The sequence below is a fragment of the Cryptomeria japonica genome, chromosome 10 (genome assembly GCF_030272615.1).
Source record: "Cryptomeria japonica chromosome 10, Sugi_1.0, whole genome shotgun sequence".
Classification (NCBI taxonomy): Eukaryota; Viridiplantae; Streptophyta; class Pinopsida; order Cupressales; family Cupressaceae; genus Cryptomeria; species Cryptomeria japonica.
This window is the reverse complement of record NC_081414.1, coordinates 122,927,684-122,942,267: the sequence shown is the minus strand read 5'-3', so window position 1 is coordinate 122,942,267 and position 14,584 is coordinate 122,927,684. Positions and strand designations below refer to the sequence as shown.

General features: G+C 36.7%; 1 protein-coding gene across 2 annotated transcripts in view; it reads left to right on the top strand.

The window, feature by feature from the left end:
* LOC131046606 (uncharacterized) overlaps positions 1-9,427 on the top strand; it is a 31,047-nt gene extending 21,620 nt beyond the window's left edge. The window contains exons 2-3 of one of the 2 annotated variants that reach the window (XR_009106033.2): positions 7,865-8,893; positions 9,161-9,427. Coding sequence is in view for 1 of the 2 variants with exons in the window: in XM_057980383.2 (XP_057836366.1) it covers positions 7,865-8,670 (806 nt within the window). In the remaining variant the exon portion in view is untranslated. Of the gene's footprint in view, positions 1-7,864 lie in introns of both variants that reach the window. The other variant, XM_057980383.2, reaches the window with a different exon arrangement.
* The last annotated feature ends 5,157 nt before the right edge of the window (positions 9,428-14,584 follow it).

The window sequence follows — 14,584 nt, the reverse complement described above, 5'->3', positions numbered from 1 at the left end:
CCTTCTTTGTCAATGCTAGACTGGAGGAGGTCGCTCTTATCCTTGCTTGATCGTCCTTGATGAGAACCTGCCGACTTGTAGATCCTCCGGGCTTTGGAATCACCATCTTGATACCTACACAACATTTCACAATTAGTAATATATCTTGAAGTGTAGAAATTAAACTTAAAAGGAAGATTTAAGATTTTAATCAGGAAACTTCATGATAAATATCGAGTTATCATTTCCTAATTAACCATGCAATACTTAGATTTTCCAAAACAAATGTCCAAAAATCAAACCTTAAACAAGGGTGTCAAGATGATTTTGCCATACCTCCCCTTGAGTATTAAACTCTAAGAAATGATGCAAAAAATGGATTTTGCTAGGCAAAATTTAAATCAAAATTCTCCCTTGGATGAATTGCGCCTCCTCTAACTTCAAAAGAATAGACTCCACCCTCTTTGATCTTCAACACTTAGTAGAAATTCGCTCCACTCTAGCTAGATTTCGCTCCTCCAATTCGCACTTCAACCTCTGGATTTCGCTCCTCAAATAGCTCTCCAATTTCGCACTTAGGAAAGGATGAATGAATGATTAAACTTGAACAAAGCATCACCCATATATAGAGCGCTCACCTTGATTCCCTCCAAGGCCGACTTGCCAAAAGGGAAATGAAAATGAAATAAAATCCCCCTCAAAAGAAGGCCGACTTGCTTGTAAAAGCAAATAAATGTATTTGAGCGCTCACTTTCATTTAAAATTTGAAAATTAATTTTAATGCCTCCAAAGTGGATTTTTGATTATTTCAAGGCCTAAAAAATTAATTTATTAAATTAAAATGCCTTTGATTTAATGCGAATTTGATTTTAATTTTACAAATGCCTCCAATTTAGCAATTTTGAGGATTTTAAGGAATATCAACGCTCAATAATGTAAAAATGAAGGATATCACCAATTTCGCCCAGGATCTTCAGTGAAGGTTAGGAGCGATTTTTCAATCTTGCTCTTAATCCTTCATCTTTTGGATTCCAAATTGCTTCCAAGACATAAAATATCATCTCTTCTTCCTATCCACACAAGATTTGGTCTCAATTCCTCAAACAAAGGAGAGGATCCTGAAAAATCACTATGGGCCCTCTCTGAGGGTTAGGAGCGACCTTTTGATTTTAAGCTTGATTATCCACCATTTTTCATTGAAACTTCATTCATCACTTGGCAATGTTCTTCCTTCATCCATCTCATCCAAACTCGCTTTGTTGTTGCAAGGTAAAACGAGGATTTTCAATAATTTCGCGCTGGGCCCTCTCTGAGGGTCGGGAGTGATTTTTTCGCTGTGGGCCCTCTCTGAGGGTCAGGAGCGATTTTTCATTTTCTGACCAAAATCATCAAGTTTCAAAGGCAAAATAATATTCATCATGTTCTTGGAGGTCTCTTCTCCTTGTCCTAACCTTGCCTTAGCACCATTTTGAAGAAAAGATGCCTTTTTTGAAAATCTCGCTGTGGGCCTTCAGTGAGGGCCAGGAGCGACTTTTGGGTTTTAGGCAAATTCCTTTATCTTTTAATCTTCAAATTACCTCCAAGGCATAACACATCACGTTCTCCTCTTGTCCAAGCAAGATTTTATCTCAATTCTTCAAACCAAGGAGAGAAAACTGGAAAATCGCTATGGGACCTCTTTGAGGGTCCGGAGCGATTTTTGTAATTGCCTTCAAAATTTTGATTCTCAACGATTTCTTTTCACTTCAAGGCTTTTCAAACATCGTTTCAAACCCATGCCTAACCTTAGCCTTCCTCAAACTTGGATGAAAAATTCCCATTTTAGGTTTCTCGCTGTGGGCCCTCAGTGAGGGTCCAGAGCGATTTTTCGCTGTGGGCCCTCTCTGAGGGCTAGGAGCGATTTTTGAATTTTAGGTTGATTTCATCTTGTGTTGATCTTCCAAATTATATTCAACGGATAGAACATGCTTTCCTTCATCCCTTCCAATCATAAAACATACTTTGATCTTGTAAGAATAGTGCATTTTTGAAAATCTCGCTCTGGACCCTCTCTGAGGGTCAGGAGTGATTTTTGCTACCTGGACCAAAATGCTTCACTTTTCATCTCAAAATCACTTTGCCAAGGAAGATGGCATCTTGTTCTTTGCTATGAATAAAAATTCATGTCCAAGAAAGGTCCCAAAATGTGCACACCAAGAAAATCGCTCTGGACCCTCTCTGAGGGTCAGGAGCGATTTTTCCTTTCCTTGGCAAAACTCTTTCAATTCATCATCTTTGATCAAGTCTGGATACTACACTCTGCTCATTTCATCCATCCCCATGCCTTTGACATCTTAAGTCGACCAAATAAGGCTAGCAATGACCCTTATAAGATTTCTCGTTGTGGGCCCTCTCTGAGGGTCAGGAGCGACTTTTCTATTTTCAACAAGGTCCTTCATTATTTCAAGTCAAAACTTCTTCGGGGGGGTGGAGAAAGTCATTTATTTCCCCTTTATGATCAAAACCTGGTCTCTTTTCATTGCAAAATGAAGGAATCAAAATCTCGCTGTGGGCCCTCTCTGAGGGTCAGGAGCGATTTTTTGCTGCGGGCCCTCTCTGAGGGTCAGGAGCGATTTTTTGCTGTGGGCCTTCTCTGAGGGTCAGGAGCGAAATTTGACTTTTTGAACTCTCTGTCAGGATAATTTTATGGAATATAACATTTAAGTATAAGTGATACTTTAAGTTATATTCCATATATACTTTTAGGATGTTTGAGAGTGGTTTCAGACCTCCAGGAGGTATATCGCAAAATCTAATTTCTGGAGGTTTTTCAGTTTCCAGACTTAGTCAAATTTCAGGATCAGGACTTTCCAGACTTAGCCAAATTTCAGGATCAGGACTTTCCAGACTTAACCAAATTTCAGGATTAGGACATCACTCAAGCATGACCTGCTATCCAGGTGACCCCTTTTGCGACACTCAAAATGCAAAGGCCAACTAACAAAACCCTAAAGGACCTAGAAAACAAACCCTAAAAAGCAAAAAGCAGGGGTCCCCATTTGCAATGGGGCAATTTGTGAAAACGTCACAACAGGTAGTGAACAATCTTATTCTAGACAAAGACATAATTCATCAAGTGAAGGATAAAGTTTTGAAAGCCACACATGACACATCATTGCTAGGGCATCAAGGTTACTTCAAGAAATATCGACAAATAAGGGAGAGATTTTCATAGAAGGGTCTCAGGGACGATGTTTTTAGGTACATCTGGGAATACCTTACTTGTCAATAGAACAAAACGTAACATGTTTTTCCTATACGGTTATTGCAACCTTTACCGATTCCAAATAAAAAATGGCAAATTATCTCAATGGAATTTATTATAGATTCTCTAAGCCACAAGGTAAAGATTGTATATATGTTGTGGTTGACAGACTTACTAAATATGGTCATCTCTTTACCATACCTATAGAGTTTAAGGCACCTCAAGTGGTTGATTTATTTTTAAAAGAGATTTTCTGATTGCATAGGTTGCCTAAAAACATAGTAAGTGATAGAGAGAGTAGGTTTCTTAGCATATTTGTGCAATAGCTCTTTCATTTAACAAGAACAAAATTGTCTCCAAGTACTAGTTATCACCCACAAATTGATGGATAGACATAAATAGTCACCAAATGGATTGAGGGCTATTTAAGAACTTATGTAGCAGGGCATTGGGCAACTTGGATAAATTGGCTTTATTTGAGGGAATACTAGTACAAAACTACATATCATATGTCCATTGGTATGACACCATTCAAGGCCTTGTATGGTTATGGTGCCTTATTCTTTGTGGATTTGTTCATCTTAGATAGTTCAGTTCCAGGGGCAAAAGGTCTAGTCATGCAAAGTCTAGAAATTTTGAAATCCCTCAAGAAGATCCTACAAAGAGCACAAAATTATTAAAGTTTATATGGTGATCAACAGCGGATTGAAAGAACTTTTGAGTAAGAGATACGGTCTTCTTAAGGCTACAACCTTATATATAGTTTTCCTTCAAAAAGAATGGAGTAGAGAAGTTAAAACTAAGGTTCTATGGCCCTTATAGAATCAAGTGAAGAATTGAGGAGGTGGCATATGAATTGGAATTGCTAGAGAATAGAAAGATTCATCATGTATTTCACATCTCTTGCTTAAAAGGGCACTAGGAAATCAAATTATTCCTTTCATAGAGCTACCCTTACTAGATGATGAAGGGAAAGTAATTTTAATTCTTGAGGCTGTTATAAATTTTAGAGAAAAAAGGCTAAGGATCAAAACAATGACAAAATATTTGGTCCGATGGAAAGATCTTACTGATGAGGATGGTACATGGGAGGGTGTGGAAATTCTTCAACATCCAAATTTACTATGCTTCAGGACAAGCACTCTTGGGAAGGGCTGATATTAATATTCCCTAAGCAAACCAAAACCTTAACTACATACATAGTAGGTTGCTACTAATGATGGTGACGTTTACATTAGTATTTATGGTGCAGGTGTATTCTCCATGGATGTGCGATTACCATACAAAGGATATAATCTTCTGCTAAGAAAATATTAGAGTTAATTAAAGATGCAGCAAATCACATAAACAATCCATAAGACTAAGAGAAGTTGTCGGTTGAGAAGAATAAAGGAAATTGTGGGTCACCAAAGGAAGAATTAAATAATATAAATTGGATTTTAAAATAAAGCTTATTTCTATATGAAAGGGATGTAAATAGTTGTGACTGTTGGAAAAATCGTATTTAAGAGAGACGAAGTAAGGAGAAGGAGATCAATTGAGAAGTATTCTATTATTTGATTTGTTCTTTTGGTGGAGCATGGAATTACAGTTCAATTAATTCGAGTAAGAAACCCCTCTAGATTTAGATTTGGAAACACACAATTCCTTAGAGGGCTTTCACACAGAGCTCACCATTGTGCAAATTTGACTAATTATCAAAAATATCAATTGGAAAAAGTATAATTTCTTGCAAATATATCATTCTATAGAAATTAAAATACCAATTGAAACATTCCCTCTGGGGTATTAAAAAATTTAAACAAGATATTACATTTATAGATTTGGATGAGATTGATCCCTACATAGATTGGATTGTGTAGGATAAGAACCCCTTGTTCACAAACATTCCCTCTGGGGTATTAAAAAATTTAAACAAGATATTACATTTATAGATTTGGATGAGATTGATCCCTACATAGATTGGATTGTGTAGGATAAGACCCCTTGTTCACAAAGGATGAGATTGGCGATTTTGAGAGACAAGCTATGGAGGGTGTAGGTACAACAGAAGCAGTATAGATTGGATCGGATCACATCATTCCAGATGATGTCGAACATGAGGCAGAGGAGTCATTGCCATTTAGTACCAAGATGAAGCCATGTGTGCAACCTTCTAGGCTGAGTGAGGAGTTGCAACCATGTGCAAGGACTAGATCCTCTACCTATTTTTCACTAGAATGGAGAAGAGGAAATTGTAAACTAATTTAATTTTTAACTTGTATTGATATGCAATTTATGATGATGATTTGTAATGACAATTATCATAAATTCATAATAGTTATCAATTGTCTGTTGTATTCACATGATGATATGATTTTGTACTCTATTTGTGTTCAATTCTAATAGGAAACACTTCCCCAATGTTTTACAGACTCGTTTGATACATTCTGTAACTATATTATACATAGACATATGATTTCTGCAGTCCATAACATTATTGTGCATAGCTTTTGGTAATATCTGCGCGAGTTTATTTCCTCGATGTTTCGGATCAAACTACACAATCCGTCATCAGGAAGAAGAGAGCAAATAAACTCACACAGCTATTACTTGAAGCTATGCACAATATATTATACACAATTTAAAAAAAAGAAATTTAAGTTGAAAATTTTTGCTCTATCGAAACTATGTATAGCATACAGTAGAGGAAATAAAAAGCTTATTAAAATAACTAAATTAGGATTCTTGTTGAGAACTGAAGATTCATCACACTTGGTAGTGACTAACACCCTTATTGGAAGGATAAATGGATGGCCTTAGTAAATAAAAATGTTTATTTAATTTGGTACCCCTACTTGTTGGAATTGTCACCTGTAGCCCATTAATTGAAATTCATAGTTCATATAGATATAGGTTAGAAAGTTTAGGTTACAAACTAAACAATCTTGGTTGTAGGGTACAAACTAAACAATCTTGGTTGTAGGGTAGCATAAGAATGCTGCTTGCCAATTCCACTTTGAAGGTCCCTGAAAATGTAAAAAATATTGAAAAAATATCTTTGTGGGAATACTCAAAATTCTATCCAAAACTTTCACTTAGATGATCTGAGATGTTCTTTGGATCATTTTTCCCATGTTTTCCCATTCTTCCAGATCATTTTTCTGGGCATTATTTGAACACAACCATTGCTACTGTTGTTGTGTATTTTTGGCCAAACTGCCTGGCATTCTGAAATTCGTAGAACCGGAGCTAGAGGCTCTGCCATGGTCAGTCCCATTTGCTATAGCAAAGTAGTTCTGTATCTGAAAACAATAAGGTGCTATCTATAAAAACAAAACATAATGAGAATCTAAATGAAGTGTATTGATAGCAGTAAAACTGAGACTTGCTTAATCTCCTAACTATGCAGTCCAATTTCTTTATGCCATGTACTTCTGCATTGACTCATCAATAACAGAATTCCTCCTAATGTTTGTCTTGTCACATGCTCAGAATGTTGATCCATGTTGCTGGCACGTTTGCAGAATGATGGGAGATTTAATACGTGTAACTATTAATGATACATTGATAATAGATTGAAAACCACTCTCATGGTACTGAGGCTTTCTTGTTTTAAATTGTTGTGTTTGTAACCTATTGTAAAAATCAATAATTTATTTTGTTTGCCAATTTGATTATTTTATAGAATTTAGGCAAAAATGTTGATTATTTTTAGGTTTTCCCAGTATAAGTTAGATACCCAGATAGTTATGGTGGGTGGTGTGTATCAATCTGTTATCGGAAGAAAAACTTCCCTTGTTTTGTATGCTTTTATTTAAATGTTTCATAATTCATATTAAAAATGTTTGTAATTTCTCCCATACCTTTCTTTGGCATACTTTATTTAAATGTTTTATTTCTTTCTTTTTTGTAGTCCTGCCCATTTCATCTTCTCTCTCAATTGGCCACAGTGGGTTAGTTCAAATATAATAATGATCAATCTCTTCTTGAAGAGCACCCTGAAGGAAAAAATGACAAGGATGTAACAGGTCCTGTGCAAAACCTTTTTTCAAGAAATATTTCTCTTTTGTTTATGGTATCTTAATTTTGTGTATTTTTTCCCATTTTCATTTCCTCACTCAAGTGAGTGTTTTGGTACAGAAAATAATAACGGTCATCTGAATGTGCAGAAGAAAAACCTGAAGAGTTAAATACAAGTTAGACATTACAAGGCCTGTGAAATATCTGTTTGGGAATATTACCTCAAGCGTTTTCAATATTTATATCTTAAACTTGTTGGGTTTTCCCTTTTTAATTTGCTTACTCGTATGATCTGGTGGATTACTTCAGAGAGTACCATTGAACCTTGAACTGAAAATCATGAAGGGAAAAACTGGATCTGTGCAAAGACTGTTTTCTGAATAAGGTTTCCGTCTTTTAAATATTTAATATATCTAAATATCTAATGGTGGATTGGTTTGCAAAACACGACTAATGTTTAACCAGCAAAGAAATTCCTGAAGAAAATAAGAATCGGACATTACAGGGTCTGAACAAAATCTTTTTGCCAAACAACTCATCAATTATTTTAAATATTTCATCTTTAGTTTGAATATTGTCACTCTATGGAGTTTCGCATATTTTCATTTGCTCATTTCAGTGACGTGTGGTTTGGTTCAGAAAATAATAATGAACCTCCTCTTCCTGAAGAAGAAAACCCTGAAGAAAAAGACGAGTCAGACATTACAGGCTCTGTGCAAAATCTAGATTGGCGAGCTTTTAGAGCAAAACTTTTCACAGCAGAGCAGATTGGTAAATCCTCGAAAAATGATTCTAGGAGTGGGTCAGAAGCAGAATCTGGTTCTGAAATTTCCGTTGGATCCAAGTGGGCTCATCCTTTATATGAACCAGAGCCTGGGTGTGTGCTCATTGCGACTGAAAGGCTAGATGGGATTCCAGATTTTGAAAGGACTGTAATTTTGCTTTTACATGTTGATGCCGAGTGCCCTTTTGGATTAATCCTTAATCGTCCCATGCATGGCTCCCTTGTGCACAGGAGACCCACACATCCAGATATGGCTACAGTTTTTTCAGATTGCTCACTACGTTTTGGAGGACCTCTTGAGGAGAACATGTTTCTTTTAATATCCGAGGACAAAAATGCTGTTAGCGATTCTTTTGAGGAAGTATTTCCAGGTTTGTATTATGGTGCAAGGGACAGCCTGCATCATGCAGCAGAACTTGTGAGAGGTAAGGTTCTTTTGTCGCAGAACTTTCAGTTCTTTCAGGGTTACTCAAGTTGGGGTTTTGATCAGCTGAAGGAAGAGATTGCTTCTTACAAGTACTGGCATGTGGCTGCCTGCAGCCCCAATCTTATTATTTCTGCAATATCTACTTCAAGTTCAGACCTGTGGGAGGAAATTTTACAACTGATGGGAGACAAGTATGCAGAGCTCAGTAGAAAGCCAAAACAAGATAATGTGTAATGCGTAAATTACGTCTGAGAAAAAGGCTTATTCTACTGTAAGAATGTGCAAGCAATGAGTTTTGCTGGAAAGTCTAGGTTTTGATGTACAGGGAAATGATCAGGCATGCTTAGTTCAAAGAAAGTGCTAGTAAATGTTAAATTTTGCCAGCAAGTCTATAATTTATGAGGAAATGGACCAGACAATGGGATTACTGGGCCAATTTCAACTTCAAGAGCTCAAGGTGAACATAATTCCAGTTTCCCTCCTTGTATAATATATGCTTTGTTCATTTTCCCTTCTGGAACTGTTATTTGGTATCATTTTCTCAAGCCAATAAAGTGGTTGATGAGAAGGTTTTTCTAAGAACATTATTGAATAAGATTGCATGCACAATGACTATTTTTGAAATTAAAGGAGTGGTAGAATTATGTTGAAACACTTTTAGTAATGAGTGCAAGGTTGTTATGTGAAAGTCACAAGCTGATTGTCCTTTGTCTTGCCTTCACAGATATTGACCTTGCATTTGCATTCAGGGTTATGGGCTTGTACCCCCATTTACTGGCCCCACTTGAGGTGCTAGTGATCAGTCTTCTTTGTCATAGATATAATCAAATATTATTATCATTGTTTAAAATAATATGTTAGTGGATCATGGTTGGATTAATTGTATATTTTTTAAATGAAGGTCAATTCATTTTATTCACGAAGGCACCTCTTGGTGCAAGTGCAAGAATAACTAACTACAAGATAAGTGAGATTTAGGCGTTGATCTTAAGTTTTGACTTTTAAATGGCAGTTGTGACATCTATAATACTTGTTTACAAATGTAGAAATGTCTAATTTCTATTCTGCAACTTCACTGGTTTGTCATTGAACTGCACGCTTATTTCTATCAATTTATATAGGTTCCAAAAGCAACCCTCCATATAAAAAGCTACGTTGTATGTAACTGTGCAATGCCTGCTGGAGTGATCTTGTAGAAACCTTAAATAGCAAAATTGGTTGTGGAGCTGATCCCTTTGTTAGGTGCTTCTGGAGTTGGTTTTCTTGAGAATGTACTTCACCAATCCAGCTTTATTCATCTGCTTTGGTCATTTCAAGAATTATTATTACTTCAATCTCAACCCTTTTTCTAAAAGGGATAAACGCTATTGACCTGGAGCCATGAACCGGTGAGGTCACAAACAGGGGATCTCACCCCTGAAATAAATACTCTAACAATAACACCCCAGTGGGGTTTGAACCTTGATGGCAAGAACAACCACAACTTAAACACCATACTAAGCCAATACCGGCAATTTCAATTTTAACCCTTGCAAATGAAAGATTGAACTGGATTCTTTTCGTTGAATCCATTAGCAACAAACTAAATCGTGGCAATGAGTATGCCTAAGAAAATTTCAATGATGGAAGACTTTGTTTAAGGTGAATGACAGCATGGTGAGCGCGAGCAACTCATACAGGCCTTATGTTTTTGCATGGGAAATTATGCATGCTTTCTTCTTGCCACAAAGCTTGTTTAACATTTGGATTACACTCTTCCAATCATTTCATAAAGGGGATGCATAGGGTCAAATATTTGTAGCTGTGTTGTATGGTTTCTTGTACCCTTATGCTGATAGGGTTCCAATATTAACCTTCTGTCAAAAGTTTAATATTACAGCTGTAATTTATCTCCTTCCGTTAAGAAAGCTATAGGACACTCTCTGGTTATGTTCTATGAGTATTATCGTTGCACATATAGTTGCTATTGCTAAAACACACAGGTATGCACGACAAGCATTTTCTTTTTAAGGTGTAGTCACATTTACAATAGTAGGTTAGTCATATTGAACAATGAGTGATCTTCACGCATTATTCATGAAGTCAAGGTAATTTCTAAGCGATTTGAAATTTAAAAGTTACTCAAGAATTAGTTCAGTCTTTCATATTTTTTAATCTAGATATTCTTCGATTTAATTGTTGTATTCCTTGCTCTATTTTTAGGCGTATCCCTTTACGTATTTTCTATATACATTGCAATTTTATAAATATGGGGTTTTTAAAGAAAACAAAAAGAGTAATTCTTTGTCAATGTATTTATGAATTTTCTTTATGGTTGCTGCAAATTAGATAAGAGCTGATATAATATTTGATTGCTAGTGTTATTTATTTTTAATATTAGACTAATAGAAGTAATTGTTAAAAGACTTATATTAAGTTTGAGAGACTTTTAAAGACTATCATGAAATCTAAAATAAAAGCTCGAAGGAACACTTTGTTTTCATGAAATTTTAGAGCATTCACAATGGTATTAGTGCGTTGTTAGGTGCTTAATCTGTCAAATTGATTTTGGGAATGTGTTTGATTCGTTTTCTTTTATAGAAGTTTGTCTTTAAAATTGTTGCTTTAGTTAATTTCTGTTAGCAAGTCTTGTTAAGATTGTAGATTTTCACTTGATTATTGTATACTTTTTCCATATCGTCTGAAGGCTAACTAAAAGATCTACATACTTACAATTTTTAAACTTTTTTTTAGGCCTAAAATAATTTGGAAAGAGTAAATTTTTTTGCTTGAAGTTATTCAGAAAATATCTTCAATCAACAAATTTTTCATCAATCATAGGTTGTAGGCCATGGATACATTGTTCAAATTGTTTGATTTTGATGGGTTAGAAGGTACATCTAATTATTTGAATTTGGTTTTCTTCATTGAAATGTTAATGAAGGATAAATATGTTTTTGAGTGAATTGATAGTTCAAATCCAAAGCCTAACGCCTCTTGCATGTGAAAGGACAACCTTGCAAGGATGTTCATATCCATCGATCTCAGATCTCATCTTGTTATGCATGTTAAATGTGCGACGATTGCAAGACATTTATGAGATAAACTTAGGAGCATGTGTCAATTAGCTAGTAACTAGGAATATGTTTATCATATATATTTTTGTGAAGGCCCCATATTTAATTTTAGAGTTTGCCCTTCAATTTTGTTTGCATTGTCCATCTTTTTGTGTAAGGGATTTATTCTTCAAAGTTTCTTTCATTGGATCCCTTAATGCATATAGAATTCTTTTTTCATAGTGTGTTTGGGCAAAAGTTCACCCCTAATGAACATTGCCCTTTGCCAGTAGAAATTTTCTTAGCCTCTTTCTTGACTCAACATGTTCTTCGATAACCACCTATTCATTGCTATATGTAATGGCATGTTGACCTTTTTTAAGTAGCTAGTAATATTTTTGTGAAGGCCCCATATTTAATTTTAGAGTTTTCCCTTCAATTTTGTTTGCATTGTCCATCTTGTTGTGTAAGGGATTTACTCTTCAAAGTTTCTTTCATTGGATCCCTTAATGCATATAGAATTCTTTTTTCATAGCGTGTTTGGGCAAAAGTTCACCCCTAATGAACATTGCCCTTTGCCAGTAGAAATTTTCTTAGCCTCTTTCTTGACTCAACATGTTCTTTGATAACCACCTATTCATTGCTATATGTAATGGCATGGTGACCTTTTTTAAGTAGCATAATATTGATGTGGGCAGTGCCCCACTTTGTGCTTTCTTCGATTTCCTTTGTTTTTTTTTTTTAATCTTAATTAGGGAAAGGACCTTGAATCTTCACAAAAAAAGACAACAAACAACACAATTGAGCAGCAATAAACAACAATTGACATAACACAGCCAGTAGCCAGGCAAAAATCATGAAGCTAACCCACTAGTAAGTAACCAAAAACTCTAATAATGGAAACCCAACCAACCCCAAAAGGGCTATCCGTCCAAAATAATAGCATATAATCATAGACAATCATAGTATCATTCCGATTAAAGCTAAAATAAACACCACTAACAGTCTTGGGTGGCTCGCGAGCCTCATTAAACAAATTGTTTAGAGAATTAAGCTTAGAAATATTATAGCTAATAAACCAAAGCCTTAATAGGCTTCTAACACTATCAGAAACATCCATATCTGTAAGGTTCAAAAAGACAACAAAAAGGCACAATATCTAGCACTCCATCACGAACATCTGCATTATTTACTAGTGAGGATATCCCAGTTCTTTGCAAGTCTCCTCATCTAGTCCTACCAAGCCTCTTGGTCCATGTCTTCACCAGTTTGCTCCTCTTGAAAGTTACCTGTTTCTTGGCCTTCCTCCTAAGTTTGCTCTACCTGAAGGCGAATCCCATTGCAACTTTTCTCATGATTTTGTCAGTAATGACACAAAGAGAATTGAGAGTTGCACCCATTTGCGTTTTGCTTTTTTGACACTCCTTGACTTTGGCTTCCAGGTTCATAACATGAACCTATAGGTCAGCAATTTGACCCTTTAATTTGGCAATGTTGTCTTCTTGCTTATCGAGGGGTAATCCTGAGAAATAGGCCCAATATCTTCATCCTCAAAATAAGCAGGGGATGGGGTTCTTTGAGCAAACCTCTCACCATTTTCCTTAGGCTCACTAGTGGCTTCCAAATTTTCATCACTCTCCTCCGTCCACTCCTCAATATCTTGAAAATCCTAATCTTTTGAATCTTCAGAAGAGAGGTCCAGATCCTCTTCCAGGGCGTAAACCTCAACAGAAACAGGGGTTTCCTCCTTTATTTCAATCGTGCCCTTTTTGTCTGTAGCAACTAGACACAGAGCATCTCGCAGTCGAGCGACCATCCTGATTATCAATTTCTTGCTTGGCTTCTTCCTTGTCTCTAGACCCCAACTCATCTAAGTCAATGGTGATGCTTTTTTTCAAGGGTCCTTTATCGGTTTTCCTAGCCTTAGAAGGGTTTTTATTGGGAGTAGAGGCTTTCCTTTTGTCTGAGGTAGTTTTATGAAGTGCAACCTCCAGAGCTTCATTAACAGGGGGAATTTTGTTTTTGGGAGCAGATGCCTTCCTTTTGTCAGAGGTAGTTTTAAGAAGCGCAACCTCCAGAGCTTCATTAACAGGGGGGATTTTTTTTATAACTAATCTAAAAACAACATAGACATACCCTATAACAATCTTCCCAACCCGGTTTTGAAACGATGTATGGGTCTGCGTTCAATAGCTCTCCTTTGCCATTTCTCGCTCAACGAACTTCCTCTACTGCTGTGTTCAATGGGGTTGGAGTTGTTGCCCCTTTGGTGAGTGGTGTCCCCCCCTACGTTTGTTGTGGATGTTGGGGATGCCCAACCTTTGCATAGCCCTCCACTTGTGGGTGCTAGTGTTGTGGTTGCTCCCAATGAGGCTACTGTAGTCACAACTATTGACCATGGTCTTGTTAATGTAGGTGCTAAGGTCCCCCTCAGACCTTCTTCTACTGTTGGTGGGCAAAGCTTTGCTTGCATGGCCAACACTGCTACTCATCCTCCCAAAGGGAAATATCGACCTCTTCCTTGTGCCAAAACCTCCCCTGTGGTGGTTTGTGGCCAAGATGTGATAGAAAATGTTGGCTTTTATGAATGTTGTGGGTTAGTGTGCAGATTTGCTGGATTCTGGCCTTCTCTCCTTGACCTCCATCGTTGGGTGAGTGATTCTTGGAAGCCTTTGGTTGCTAGTAGCATTAAGCTTTACCCTTGTGCTAAAGGCTTTTTTCATTGCTTCCTTTGCTTCTTCTCATGATCATGATTCTGTGTTAGGCAAGTTGTGGGCTTGGGGAGTTAACTCTCTTGTTGTCAAACCTTGGACAACTTCTTTTAACCCTCTTACCAAACCACTCAATGTGCGTTCGGTTTGGGTTCACCTTCCTAGTCTCCCCCTTCATTTTGCGGAACATTCTTGTTATGATGGCATTGGCAACTCTATAGGCTGATTCTTGAAGGTTGATGATTCCACAACTACCATGAATCATTCTACCTTTGCCTGCCTTTTGTTGAGGGGGACATTGACATCTCTTTGCCTCTTCTTGGGGATGCGGTTCTTATGGTTGGGGATAAGCCATGGACTCAATCGTTGGATTATGAGGGCCTCCCCTTTCGCTGTCGAAGA